We start from the raw sequence: 15,362 nt of genomic DNA on the forward strand, positions 1-15,362 counted from the left end.
GCTTTGCTTCTCATGGTGAGGGAACCGCCAGAAGGCCCTCAGGGATGGACCTCAGTGTCCGGGCTGAACAATGGGGATGGAGAAGCTCCTTCAGGTATACTGGACCAAGGCCGTTTAGGGCTTTAAAGGTCAGCACCAACACTTTGAATTGTGCTCAGAAACGTCAAGGCTGACACACACAGATAAGGCCTCCAGAATAAGTTGGGCAGGATCAAGCCTTGTAAGCAAAGAAAAGAAGAAAAGCACCTCTCTCCCCGCCCCGCAGCAATCCCTGCCTTCACTGCTCCGGCATCAGTTAAGGGAAAACATCTGTTCCTATGACTTCACTCCCTCCAGCCTGCAGAAGTCTGTGGAAAAGAATAGTCAGCAAGCCCCCAGGAGGAGGAGGAGAGGGTGTTGAGGTTTCTTGAACAGCCATTCGCTCAGTTTTCTGGAAGCATAATAGGAGCCAGGGAAATGTGGCTGATTGCCATGCCTTGGGACTGGGATGGAGAATCCTTGGTCCTCCTGATGCTCTAGGGCAGAAGTCGGGGCATAGAAGAGGCAGTTTCCCACCAGGTCCTCATGTCTCTCACAAAACATCTTCCCTTGATGCTTGGGGTGCCCTCCCAAACAGTGGGGGTTAGCATGGGGGGGTGTTGCTGTTGGGGGAGGGGTATGTGAAAGTTGCCTCCCCTGTTGGTGAGGAAATGGTGCTGGCAGGAAGGATGAACTCCCCTTTACCACCAGATCCTAAACCTCTGCTGTCTTGTGGCTCTACTCATTCATGAGAAAGGTTTCAGGAGTAAACCCCGAGGAAAAATCCACACCTGATTCTTTGTGAGACACCTTCAGGGGAAGAAAAGGCTAAGCTAAGGAATAAACCCTACACAAATTCAGAATGGAGTCCCTAAGGCAGTTGAATGGTGCCTTGTACTCCTCCTTCCAGCAACTCCTGCAGCCAAGCTGGTGCCCAACGTCTTGCTCCGCCTTCCTTTAGACCACACCTGCAATGCCGAGTGGGGGGTCTTGTCTCCTGGGCAGCCCAGGACCTCCATGCACACTGCCCAGGCTTGTGCTTCAGAGTCACTCTGGTGCTGCAAGCACAGTAGTTTGCCTTCACCCCTAGAGGTGCACTCCATTGTCTCTCAAGACAGATGGATGCCAGCAACAACAAGGGGAAGTTGTCCCCCCCCCCCAATATCATTTTTATTACCGTAATTTTACAATACAGTCATACCTCATGTTGCATTTGCTTCAGGTTGAGCATTTTCAGGTTGTGTCCTGCGGTGACCCGGAAGTACCGGAAAGGGTTACTTCCGGGTTTCGTCACTTGCGCATGCACAGATGCTCAAAATGAAGTCATGCGCAGAAGTGGTGAATCATGACCCGCAGATGCGCAGACACGGGTTGCGTTCTGCTCATGTTGCGAACGGGCCTCCGGAATGGATCCCATTCGCCACCAGAGGTACCACTGTAATGCTTTCCATTACAATTTCTCCTCTTATATTATACATTTTGGCTTTTTAGGGCCATGACTTCCTTCAAACCTTCCTTGTGATTTTCTATCTTTCATTTCTGATTTCTGCATTTTCACTACTTAACCATTGCTTTCAAATCAAAAACATCAAAGCATCATATTTTCTTATTCCTCTCTGCAGTGATTTTTATACCTTTCCTTACAAAGCTTCTTGCAATCCTACCAACATGTTTGATTGACTACAATTGTCTTTCAAATAATTTACAAATTTAGTCCAGTCCTTGTTGAACTTCTGGCCCCGCTGTTCTCGGATTCTTCCCGTCATTTTGGCCAGTTCTGCATACTCTGTTAACTTCAGTTGCCATTATTCCTTTGTCGGTAATTCCTCTTGTTTCCACTTCTGTGCTAATAAAATTCTTGCTGCAGTTGTTGCATATAGGAAAAGCTTAGTATCTTGTCTGTTAATGCCTGTACCACAACAAGGGGAACTTGTGGCCCTCTAGATGTGGTTGGACTCCAACTCCCATCAGCCCTAGCTGATGCTGAGAATCCATCAACATCTGGAGGGCCTCAGGCTCCCTATCCCTGTTTTGACGGATGGGCTATTTTCCTGGTCTACCCAATTGTGTCAGTAGGCCATGATTGGCTTTGACAGGACAGACTAAGGCCCACGCTGTGGTAAGGGGCCCCACTGTTGACCTTCAGAGCCCTCCTCCCCTTCTGCCCTGTTCAGCCTTGCAGTTGCCACATGTTCGCCTTCCATCTCAGTTGAGCAAGGAGGAGCATTGGCCACCACTTGCCCACTTCCTCTGTGCGCTGGTGCGGATTAGGCCCAGTGGGAGAGAGCAAGCAAATGGGCAACAAGGGCAGGTCTTGTTCAGCCCTCCTGCCCCCCCCCCCCAAATCTGGAGTCCATCACTGGGTCACCATAGTAAGCAATGCCGGCACGTGGGATGGAGCAGCCACACTGTGCCCCAAATAGAAAGTGGGCTTGATAGGAGAAGCTTTTATGTCTTACTTGCTGCATGGCTTCCCACGAGCTACACTGGCTTCTGCTCAAGACACTTCGGGAATGTGATTTACAGGCAGCCGGCTGAGGCTGAGCCAGGATTCCTGGCTGTGTTTTCAGACTTTCCATCTGTGCCAGACTCTCGCTCCAAACCAGAATTTCACCTGGCCTTTTTTGGCTCTGTGTTTGCGTAATGCAAAATCAATCTCTCTCTCTTTCTTTCTCTCTCTCTCTCTCTCTCTCTCTCTCTCACACACACACACACACACACACAAATAAAATATTGCTGGGTAGTCAATAACAATTCCTTTGCTAATGGGGATGCATTTTGGCTCCCTTTGATCTCACTTCTCTCCCCACCTGCCCCAGTTTAGGACTGAGCTTCATGCATCTGATGAAGTGGATTCTTAGTCAATAAATGTTTATGCTAGGTTAGCCAACACTGGGTAGCCACAAGGTTGTTGTGGTGGTGGTTGTGGTGAATGATTTTTTAAAAAATGCTTTTACAGTACAGTATCGAATTTCAAAATTATTAACAAATACAGAAGAGAGAAAACAAATTTCTGAAACAAATTCCTAGAAACTCATTGAAAATACATTTATTTTCAGTGTTAGGAACTAATGGTGTACTTATATCAGGTAAGTTGTAATACATTTTACAGTTGTTGCTGGACTCCCAACTCCCCACAGCTAACACAGCCAGTCGTCAAAGACAATGAAAATTGGAGTTCACCAATGCCCAATGGGGGCACCACGTTGGCTACCTTTAACAAATGTGCAAGGTTTTAAGATGCCACAAGGGACGCGAGTGGTACTGTGGGTTAAACCACAGAGCCTAGGGCTTGCCAATCAGAAGGTCGGTGGTTCGAATCCCCGCAACAGGGTCAGCTTCCGTTGCTCGGTCCCTGCTCCTGCCAACCTAGCAGTTCGAAGCACGTCAAAGTGCAAGTAGATAAATAGGTACCACTCCAGTGGGAAGGTAAACGGCGTTTCCGTGCGCTGCTCTGGTTCGACAGAAGTGGCTTAGTCATGCTGGCCACATGACCCGGAAGCTGTACGCCGCCTCCCTCGGCCAATAAAGCGAGATGAGCGCTGCAACCCTAGAGTTGGTCACGACTGGAACTAATGGCCAGAGGTCCCTTTACCTTTACCTTTAAGATGCCACAAGAGTGCCAAGTGGCTGAATTGGCTTGGAGTGCAGATGTCATAATGCAGAGCAACCTTTGAGAATCACTGGTCAGAAGGATAGGCTGATGCTTCCTTCTCTTCCCTCTCTCTCAGTGAGGATTACAAAAAGCATTTCAGCAACCGGGACCTGCGAGCTTTCTCTGTGCGCCCCCACCTCGCCTACCCAACCCACTACACCGGTGATGCCGAGTGGATGAGCGACACGGAAACCTCCACCATCTGGGACGATGACTCACGCAAGACGGGCTGGAGCGGCTCGCAAAAGACACTGAAAGACACCCATGGCAGCGTAGGCACTTCAGGCCACTCCTTCCGCCCGGCCTCTCGGGATGAGCTATAACATCTGGCTGGTAAGTAAGGCCTGGGAAACAGCTGTGCAGCAGATGTGGAACCGCTTGGGCGGAGCCGTATGCTGTAGGGCAGTTGGCTGCAGGAAGCCTTTCCCAGAAGTGATTGCTTCTCGCCCCCCCACCCCCTGCCCTGCAACTCATCTACAGCATGATGGCATTTTATGCACAATTAACTTGCAAACTTGCACGGTTGAAAACAGACCGGTTGAAACTGTGCAAATTAATGCACACCAGGTGGAGAGCTTGAAAGCTCTTTTTGAGCATGGAAGGAGCTGTTAAGCTGTCTGCCTTGCTTACTGGGCAGTGCCCAGTAAATGTTTTTATATTACTGTACACTGCCCTGATACCTTATGAGTAGGCAGTATATAAATACTTTTACTGCATGACCAAAATAAATAAATGAGCACCTTGCAAGAAGGCTCACCTTCATCACTGAGTAGGTGGTCTCCTGCAGGCCTGTATGCAGAGATGTGTGTATGTAACTTGGAGTTTGTTTGGATTCTTTGTGTGTGTGCGTGTCCTCAACGTGTCATGGAGCTAACTGGAAAGGTTCCATCTCTTAAAAAATAAATAAATCAAGAACTGTCTTTCTGGAGCCACCAATTTTGCTGAGACATTGGGCGCCAGTTTGCTGAAGTCCAGAGTATTCATTCTTGCCAAGACACTTCAGTTCTGCCATCGTTGCTGTTTAGATTAAGGCAGCAAAGTAATAATTATCCTGGTGAGGGTTGTCAGTTGTTTGAAACTGGTTGCTACTCGTTGAGCTGCTTGAAATGCACTGATGTATGTATTGAGCTCTACATCTTCAGTTGCTCATTTCTGCAGATCTCTCTTAAAAAGCAGCAAGCCAGGCCTGTTGTTTGTTTTTCTGGCCATGTCTGTGTCCTGTGAGTCTCTTTCTCCCTCCATATTTATGGGGGGGGGGGAGAGCAAAGTGGGTAGTTACCAGGGGTGGCACATTTGAGGAGGCAGTGCCTCCCCCAAAAGTTTGGCAAAGGGCTCACCCTAACCCAAGTGATCAAGGGGATGGAGCAACTCAACTATGAAGAAAGTGTTCGGGATTTTTTAGTTTATAGAAAAGACAAGGAAGAGGAGACAACGATAGAAGTTTATAGAATTATGTACAGCCTGGAGAAAACCGACAGAAACATTTTTCTCACTCTCTCAAAGCATTGCAACTCATGGACACCCAGTGAATCCGAATGTTGGAAGATTCAGGGAAGATAGAAGAAAGCACTTCTTCATGCAGAATGCACGTCAAGCTGTAGAACTCCCACAGGAAGCAGCAATGGTCAGCAACCTGGAGTGCTTTCGATTAGTCTATTTCACGGGGGCCACTAGGGGGCGCATTGGAAGATGGCCGATAATACCATCTCTCCGACCCATACGGGGTAATTAAGAGGCTGTTATGGGAGTAGGCAGCCTCCCTTGTTGCCCCAAGGAAATGGGGAACACTGCCCTTGCATGCTGTGCCCATAAATCACCCCCTAATTCGAAAGAAGGGGGTGAGGGCCCTAGGCAGAATGCCCCCGTGTGGACCTCGGGTCTCCTGGACGCTGTCTCTGATCGCGCACTAGCTGCAGCAATTTGGAATAATTAATTACAAAAGAAGCAAATGCACATATTTCAAGTGAAGAAGGGGAGTGAAGTCTGCTAATTTAAGTGACCTCTGCGAAAGAAGACGATGGGTTGGAGAAACAGGAATATTTTACGATGAAGATACACCAAAGGCTGGGTATGTTGACAACGGGACTGAATGGGGGGGGGAACCTTTTTGCTTTCCTTCTATGTGATTTACAAGAACCCCTCCTCACTAGAATCGTTGGTTGAACTAACCCAAGCAGGATGATTAAGGTCTGTGTGGAGATAAACTTTAACCAAAAGTATGCTTTATGGAGATCGAGAAGCAATAAGAGCTTTTGGAATGGCGCAGCAATTAATTTGGAGTCGCCATCTTGCCAAAGGATTTATAGCCGGGAGGAAGAACGGACTTGTTTTCAGACTGCATTCCTGGTGAATCTCCTAAAGAGGTTTTGAGAAAGGAGGCAGATTGGTGAAGATTAATGATGCTAAGACTGTTTTGATGTATGGAAGTGATGTTATATGGAAAACGTCTGGATATGGCTACTGGATAAAAAAATATATATCCACGCAGGATTACAAAATGTTCTAACCAGCTTGTGGAGACTATCAGAGGTCACAAAGAGAAAGGAAAAATATATGAAAATAACAACAAGAGATGTGGAAAAACAATAAGAAAGGACTGGATAGTACTGTGAACATCATAAGGTTAGATTTGTGGACATTAAAACAGCAGTAAGAAGCAAGAAGTTGATTGGATCCCCTTCAGAACTTGAAATATGGGTACCCCCAACAAAAATTTAAAATTCGGCTGTGTAATTTGGAATTTATGTAATTTGGTTTGATTTGATGTGATTGGTCAGTTAATAAAAAATTATTCTAAAAAAAAAAGAAGGATTAGACCATTTCACAGAGCAGAAGGCTATTGACGGTTACTAGACAGGATGGCCGTGCTCTGCCAGCATAGTTGGAGGCAGCAATGTTTCTGAATACCAGTTATTGGAAACTTCAGGGTTTTTGTTATTGTTCCTGCTGCACTCACGTCCAGCTTGCAGGCTCCCCAACAGAGGCATCTGGTTGGCCACTGTAGAAACAGAATGCTGGACTAAATGGGCCATTGGCCTGATCCAGCAGGACTCTTCTTATGTTCAGGCTCTGGAGCTGCTGCCTTGGGCTGGTCGGTGGGGAGAACTAAGTTGCCACACCAGCCAAGGGCAGGGTCCCCTATTCAGAAAGGGAAGATAGAGCAACTCCAGAACAGCGTCCCCCATGTTGGAGGGCAAGGAGCCCCCTGGCAAAGCTGGTGGGAGGTGGGGAGCACTCAGAACACTCCTGCTTTGTTCTGCATCCAGGAAGCAACCTCCCCCTTTCCACTTGCCCACCTCCACTGCTTTTCTCACCACTTGTCTACTTGCCCCTAGCTGTGAAAGCAGGCTTTTCGCTCAAGACTCCCTCTGTGTGGGGCCTCATCTTGCTAAGGAGGATGTCTCCACCCACTGCACCTTTGCTCGTGTCCCACACACTGCATACACTTGGTCATGATCCTCCTGCAGAGTCCTGTCTGCATCTACTCAGAAGTGAACCGCTCCCATAGCTCAGAGGGGCTTGTTTCTTCCAGGTATGTGGGCCTATGACTGCAGTTTCCTCTAATCATGTATACAGTTTATTACTGAACGGAGTGGAAGTCGCTTCTGCTGTGGGTAGCAGAGCACACACCATAAATACTGCGTATGAATCAAAGAAGCAGAATAATACAGTGGTGCCTCGGGTTACATACGCTTCAGGTTACAGACTCCGCTAACCCAGAAATAGTGCTTCAGGTTAAGAACTTTGCTTCAGGATAAGAACAGAAATCGTGCTCTGGCGGCGCAGTGGCAGCAGGAGGCCCCATTAGCTAAAGTGGTGCTTCAGGTTAAGAACAGTTTCAGGTTAAGAACGGACCTCCGGAACGAATCAAGTACTTAACCCGAGGTACCACTGTACAGAAAGCTGAAATATGTGTGAATTTTGCATTGTTTTCTCTGTCTGCCCCTAATTTGGGTGATTTGGAATCAGGTTGGGTTTCTTTTTTTATTTTATATTCTTCATTGAAAAATTAAAAAGTACAAAAGTACAAGTGCACAGAGTAAGATAAGACACAAAGAAGAAGAAACAAGAAATCGTATCTATGTAGAAAACAAAACAGAAAAGGATATTGTGCACATTACAAAAAAGGGGGGGCACTTGTTATTGTAGTTAAGCAGACTTTAATCTAATATGTTTGGGTTTCTTTTTACATTTATACCCCACCTTTCCCTCAAGGAGTTCAAGGTGGTGTACAAGGTTCTTGCCTTTCTCTGTTTTATCCTCACAATGCCCCTGTGAGGTAGGGCCTTGAGCTGTGAAGGACTGACTGGTCCAAGGTCAGCCAGTGAATTTCATGGCCAAGTGCAAGGGGAGAATTTGAACCCGGGTCTCCCAGATCCTAGTCCAACATCCTAACCACTGCATAACACATCACGGATAAACAACCTTGTAAATGAAAACATCTGGCAGTTTTTAGTCCAAGGAAAGAGGGATGCATTCTCCACAAGCCCCACCCTCTCTCCCACTTCTATGGATTTCTCTCTGATTTGTGCCTTGCTTGTGTGGGAGGTTTTAGCACTAGCAGGAGCCTGACATCTGGGCAAAACCTGCGACCCTCTAAAGAACCTGGAAACCAGAGAAAACTCAGCAGCTGGAACATGGCTCTGAATCCTGCTGCCCTTATCCTGATTTCAGGCAGTTGGCCTCGGCTCCCAAAAGCCGCGTGGGCTTCCTCTGCTACTCTGGCTGACTCTTTCTCTCCTCTGGACCGCCTGTGTGTCTTGCAGAGCCTAAACAAGCAGGAGTTTCAAAAGACTCTGTCTAAGGACGTGTGCTGAGGCTCAGTGCTGCTTTTGTGAGTTCCCTGAAGCTGCTAGGACAGGAAATCCCAAGAAACTGCTCAGATTCCGAGGTAAACAAACAACGGCCCTGTGCTCCCTGCAGCTGGAGGTCAGGAAAGTCTGGCTTGCTTTGCTGTTAGCCAGCTGGTTCTCAGCTGTAGCCTCCCGCACCCCCACTTTTTGAAAAAGATCCTACATACTGGTGATGCACAGTTCAGGGAAAGGAAATGAAGCAGCAAAGCACTGCACTCGGAGCCCGCTTGCTGTTCCCTGTGTCAAGAATGCAACCACAGGATAATGAAAACCATGCAACGCAGGTCGCTATAAGCTGGATCGGTTTCCTGCAACGAAGATATTTCTGGGTCCCAGTTTGCATGTGCTGGTTAATGATTTGCCGCAGGAATGAGGAGCCTCAGACCCAGGAGCCAAATCTGACCCTCCTGGCCTCTCTGTGTGTGACTGTTCACTGGCTGCACCCATTACCAGCCTTGCTTTGGGACTTTCATGAGTGCTTTTGCCTGGCTGGAATATGTCTTTGAACTCTGATCATGCCTCTTGGTTGCCTGGACGGAGGATAATGTGCAATCCGCTCATGTGTGCAGAAACTAGCTTATTGCACAAATGCAAAAAGCACATTTGTTGTCTACTCCCCCCCCCCCTTTTTTTTGGCCCTGCCCACCAGTGGCATGCTATGAAAGTGTCTATTCCCCTCACAGACCTACAATCCCCAGTGTTTCCTGTGAAGAGGGATTGGTTGTTTAAGCCACCCTGGGAAGGGAACAGGGTATCCCTTATAAACTTTCAGCACGCTTAGCAAACTGCATCTCAAAGGAAGCTGTGTTTGTTTAAAGTGGTTTCATAGCACTTTAAATGTACAGTATGAATGTGGCCGTAATCTATCTTCTCTTACTATGATTGCTGCCATTGGGCAGGTTTATATGTTGACAGTGTGTGCCTTGAAATTCCATGCAAATTGCAGAGTTTTGTAATTTGTCAATAATGAGAATCTTGGCTTACTTTTAAACAGCAACGAAGGACAAGTTCCTAGCCCCTGTGCCCTGAAACCAATCCCTGCAAAAACAGCAGCTGGTGGAATAAGCACCTTGCTTATCATTGCACACACGGCCTATGTCTCCAACTATAGCAGCAGGTCTATGCCAAAATGTTTTCTTCCTGCTCTCTATCAGTAGGTTTTACTCTAATAACACCCATCTCTTCCTTTTTCCCTCCCAGGTGTACCTGCTGCAGCCCATAAGTGAGAAGACGATGATAGATCAAGGATTGGTTCCCCCCACTCACCACCTTGTATTAGGACACTGTGTTTGCTTGAGCTGTGTTGAACAGGGAAACGAATGCACTGTGTGCAAAACTTGCATCAAAGACCAGTTTGTGCTCTGCCAATGCCTCTGGAATTTCCCTTTTTGGATGACGGTGGAGTTTTGGGGTGCTGCAATATTTGTGCTCTCCTAGCAGCAAAAGCTTCCTTCACTTATACGATGGTTTGGAGCTGATATTGGCACCAGCTGGGTGCCTTTGGCTGTTTTCCTTTCTCCACAAACACGCACACATGCACGGCAGTTGCAAGAGACCTAATTTCTGCAGCCTGCTGAGATGTAGATTGGTTTGTGCAGATGTTTGCTGTCAGAACAGGCCATTCCAACTTTTTTTTATAAAAAAGACTGTCCAATTTGGATAAATAATCTGCACAGCGATTGGAGTTTTCTGCACTGCCTGGCATTGCCATGGGGCATGGCTGGTTTAGAGAGACAGTGTCTTCATTGAACACCAGAGGAGGGGAGAACCTCTGGCCCTCAAGATCTTTCTGTCAGGCCTTTGACATCCTCCTGAAGCCACACACCCCTTGAGTCCCTTCCCTGGGTGAAATGTGTTGTTCAGCAGGGATATAGTGGCTCTTGCTTACCAGGGTGGAGCAACAGGTGTGGATGTGTATATGGGAAAACTTCTCAACATTTGCATGGTTGAAATCTGGCTTATGGTACAAATGGCAGAAGTTATACCTGATGCTTCAGTCACTCTTGCCTCTGGCCCCCCCAGGAGGCTGCTAGTAAGTGAATGTTTCCCCTAAGCCATCTAGGAGACCTCAGGACTGCCTCTTTGACTTAAAACAACAACAATTTTCACAGTATAGCAAAATAGAAAACACCCATACAATCAAGAAGAAAGAACACTTCTCTCAGAAGAGTAAGATAACAAAGGCTAACCAAATGTACCTCACTATACATAGCTGGCCATGTCTTGCTGGAGGATGCATAACTGAAAACATTTAAGATAACTAGGGTTTTTTTAGTTGTACATTCTTGGATTGCATGGGGTTAGACTAGATGACCCTTGGGGGTACTTTCCAGCTTTATTGTTCTGTGGTTCCATATTTCTTTGAAGTTGTTTTCCATTTGTGGTCCATTTAGTGCTCTTAATTGTTGGGTTTGCTTTTCCATAAGAGCTGCTGTGCAAACCTCCTGCTTCCAAACAGCCGACTGTAAATTATCCGAAGTTCTCCAGTTTTGAGCAATCTGTTGTTCAGCTGCCACCAGCAGGGATGGGATTAGTTAGGACCTCCACGTTGGCTGACAGACTGTGTTCTGCCTGTTGACTCTGGAGTTCTTCAGTTCCAGTTCTCTCTCCACTGTCAGCTTCCGCTGACACACCATTTCCTCAACTCTTTGTTGCATTTCTTAAAAAGGCAAAACTAGTAAATCAAACTGAAGATTAAATTTGATCTCTTATTTAAATGTACAGAGCCATATCTTCACTGTATTCTTGTTCCCCTCTCCAAAGCTATGGGGCAATATCCATTGGCCATAACCAGGGTAGACCCATTGACTTCAGGAATTTTATTTATTACATTGGGTGTCCTCTCAATATGACTTGGCTGGATATCACCCATCATTGCCAACTTTTTCTGCCAATGTTCTTCTGCCCTTTAAAGCCCCTGTACAACAAACAGAGGGACGCGGGTGGTGCTGTGGGTTAAACCACAGAGGCTAGGACTTGCTGATCAGAAGGTTGGCGGTTCGAATCCCCGCGACGGGGTGAGCTCCCATTGCTCAGTCCCTGCTCCTGCCAACCTAGCAGTTCGAAAGCACGTCAAAGTGCAAGTAGATAAATAGCTACCGCTCCAGCGGGAAGGTAAACGACGTTTCCGTGTGCTGCTCTGGTTCGCCAGAAGCGGCTTAGTCATGCTGGCCACATGACCCGGAAGCTGTACACCAGCTCCCTCGGCCAATAAAGCGAGATGAGCGCCGCAACCCCAGAGTTGGCCATGACTGGACCTAATGGTCAGGGGTCCCTTTACCTTTACAACAAACAGAAGTCCGGCCTATGATGTTTTCTCCACCAGCATGTCTCCATGCTGGGCAGGGCAGGGGACTTCACCAGCTGAATATAAGTTTGTACAGGTGTTAACAGCACAAGGCCCTGTGCGGGAGGGAAATCTGGCAATCTTGAACATTTAGGGTACATGCTAACCATTTGCACTTCAGCCGTTGTGGGTTCTAATGGTCAGGAATCTAGCATGTAAAACTAATGATGTGATGAGAAAATTGTAGCTGTGCTATGGGGCGGGGGAGGGGGGCGGGATTACAATAAATGCATAAAGAAATTTGCATTCTTATTTTGCCTTGGTTATTTTAGTTATTTTTAAATATTGATGAAATTGCACATGAGTTGAAGGAGCAATAGACAGAGACCTCTGCTCAATGCTCAAATCCTACATCAGTGCTTTTAAGTCAGATTAAAAGAAGCTGCTTTTATACCTGGCCAGAAAAGTGATAAATTTTGCGTTCTATAGGTCTTGTGACAAAACCATAAGCACAGACAATAATAAAATAAAAAAACAAAGCCTCTACTTGAACAAATGGGACCATGTAATGCAAGCGGGAGTATAAATGAGAAGCCTCCATGACTACATGCAGTATATTTAAATTTACTGCTGTTTTGTCTAGTTATTTCTTCCTAATCTTCCTTGCCACCAGAGCAAAAAGGGCCGCTTTGTCAGTCACAATGGTGTTAGAGTCACCAGTGGCGTAGCGTGGGGGGTGCCAGGGGTGCCGGCCGCACCGGGCGCAACTTCTGGGGGGGGCGCGAGTCCAGAGGGAAGGGGAACGCCCCTCGCTCAGCCCGCGCATCCCTCGCCCGCCGGCAGCTTCTCCTCCTCGCCTCGCTCAGCGCCGCCGCCGCGGATGCCGCCCAGACCCCCCAGCGCCCAGGGCCATTTCCCGGGGAGCCTCCTCTGGCACATGCCCCGCGCAGGAGGAGGAGGGGGAGGCGGCTCCGGGATGCTCCCTCCCGCCCCGGGAGGCAGAACGCAACGCACAACACACACACACCCTGTCGCCCCCGCGGCAGAGCAAGGCAGCCAGACGCGGAGCAGGGAGAAAGGCTCGGGCTCACCTTGGGGCAGCCTCCGGAGAAGCGAGTCCCGAGGAGGAGGAGGAGGAGAAGCCGCCGCTGCCGCTGCCGCCGCCGCCGTGCGCCCCCAGCACCGGGAGAGAGGCCGCTGGCCGCCCGGCGGGCCGTGGTTCCTTCCTCCGTCGGGCGCCCAAGGGGAGGGGGCTTTGGCTGCCTCGGCCCGCGGGGGCTCCACAAATAATAAATTTAATAAATTCCTTTTTTTAAAATAAGATATTTATTAAAGTTTTCAATTTTATACAAAGAGAAAAATGCAAAAAATAGAAAAAATATATATTAAAAACACATAAAATTCACAACTTATTTTTCAATAACATATTTCCCTGACCTCCTCATACCTCCCCTTCTTGTTTTCTAGTTCAAATTATTTGTTCAGCAAATCCTTATCTCATAGCATTACCGCTAAATAACACCTTATTTTCTATCCAAGTTCTTGAAACTTAAACTTTTACTTTAAAAAACCATTTTTTCATAACCTTTTATACCATTACAGCTAGAAACCACTTAACGTAATTTCAATCCAACATCATTCAACATTCCTTAATATTGCAGTATTTCTGTAAATAGTCCTTAAATTTCTTCCAATCTTCTTCTGCCGACTCTTCTCCCTGGTTGCGGATTCTGCCAGTCATTTCTGCCAATCCCATGCAGTCAATCAACTTCATCTGCCATTCTTCCAGAGTGGGTAAATCTTGCGTCTTCCAATACTTTGCAATGAGTATTCTTGCTGCTGTTGTAGCATACATAAAAAAAGTTCTATCTTTTTTAACACCAACTGGCCAACCCAGTGGCGTAGCATGGGGGGTGCAGGGGGGGCCGGCCACACTGGGCGCAACATCTGGGGTTAGGGCAAATCCATGGGTTAGGGGGCGCAAATCCACAGGTTAGGGGGCGCAAATCCATGGGTTAGGGGGCGCAAATTACTTGCCTTGCCCCGGGTGCTGACAACCCACGCTACGCCACTGAGAGTCACTCAACCACCTCAGAACCCTCTCTGCCAAGGGGAGGCTGCTTTCTTGAACAAACGGGGTTTAGAAAGCACCTCCTAGGCTCTGTTTATAATGGACAATATAACAAATAATGAAGACTATATTCTACCTGTGGTTGCCCACATGGCTAGAAACTTGCACAACCTTAAGTACCTGGTGGTGGGTGCCAGCAGCACAGGGTAGGCAGCCCCCCCCCCCCCGCATTTTAACATCCTAGAATGTCCTAGAGCAACACTGAATGAGCCCAGCCATGCCCAGAAATGCTGCGAGGGTGGACCTGGGGCCTTGACGCATGCAGCTGGGCATCCTGCTTCTTATAACAAAGGCGGCATTTTTTCATCTCCGCCAAGCTAAGCAGTTGGCTCCTTACCTCTCTCGCCCTAACCTAGCCACTGTGATCCATGCAACAGTCACCTCCAGGCTTGATTATTGTAACTCGCTCTACGCAGGGCTGCCCTTGAGACTGAACCAGAAACTCCAGCGGGTGCAGAATGCCGCGGCGAGACTCCTTACGGGGTCCTCACCGTGGGATCACATTCACCTGGTGCTATACCAGCTGCATTGGCTCCCAGTGGAGTTTAAGGTTTAAGATGCTGGTTTTAACCTTTAAAGCCCTATACGGCCTAGGACCCTCATACGTACGGGACCACCTCTCCTGGTATGCCCCATGGAGGACCTTAAGGTCCACAAATAACAACACTTTGGAGGTCCCGAGCCTCAAGGAGGTTAGATTGGTTTCAACTAGGGCCGGGGCCTTTTCGGCACTGGCCCTGATCTGGTGGAACGCTCTGTCACAAGAGTCTAGGGCCCTGTGGGACTTGATGTCTTTCTGCAGGGCCTACAAGACAGAGCTGTTCCACCAGGTCTTTGGCCAAGGTACAGGCTGACCCCCTCCTTCGGTAATGCTCACAGAACTCTAGCCCAATGGTTGCTATTAATTTGATTTTGAATTGATTTTAGAATGAATTGATTTTAGAATGCTGTGTTACTTTTATTGTTGTTAGCCGCTCTGAGCCCGGCTTCAGCTAGGGAGGGTGGGATAGAAATAAACTATTATTGTTGTTGTTGTTGTTGTTGTTAAGTGATAATTCCTTCCCACAGTGGGAACCAGGCCCTTGTCCACAGACTTCATGGTAAAGGAGAATCGAACCCTTGTTTTTTGTTTAATATTTTTATTAAAGTTTTCTTGGTTTACAAAGGTATGCGCAATGTCTCTTTTTTCAAGTTACATTTTCCATAGGTCAATTTCATTTGTTGAGGGTTACATTAGGAAGAAAAAGGGGGGGAGGTTATGTTTCTAATTTGCTTAATGTATGTGTGGGGTTTGGTGCCAGCGTTGCTTGTGCAGGTTCTCTGCTGTTCGCTTGTGTTCCTTTGGTGGTGAGAGAGGTTGGGGTTGGCCTAGGGTGTGGCTGTTCATTTGTGGTTGGCTGTGGTGGTCTTTGTTTTCAT

At 47.6% G+C, this 15,362-nt stretch overlaps 1 protein-coding gene across 2 annotated transcripts in view; it reads left to right on the forward strand.

The window, feature by feature from the left end:
• Positions 1-10,685, forward strand: part of CERCAM (cerebral endothelial cell adhesion molecule) — a 32,949-nt gene extending 22,264 nt beyond the window's left edge. Inside the window, exons 12-14 of one of the 2 annotated variants that reach the window (XR_013981718.1) lie at positions 3,750-4,006; positions 5,177-5,297; positions 9,727-10,685. Coding sequence is in view for 1 of the 2 variants with exons in the window: in XM_080990922.1 (XP_080847048.1) it covers positions 3,750-3,996 (247 nt within the window). In the remaining variant the exon portion in view is untranslated. The remainder of the gene's footprint in view (positions 1-3,749; positions 4,007-5,176; positions 5,298-9,726) is intronic. The other variant, XM_080990922.1, reaches the window with a different exon arrangement.
• Positions 10,686-15,362: the final 4,677 nt, after the last annotated feature.

This window comes from Podarcis pityusensis, assembly GCF_964106645.2.
Source record: "Podarcis pityusensis genome assembly, chromosome: Z".
NCBI lineage: Eukaryota > Metazoa > Chordata > Lepidosauria > Squamata > Lacertidae > Podarcis > Podarcis pityusensis.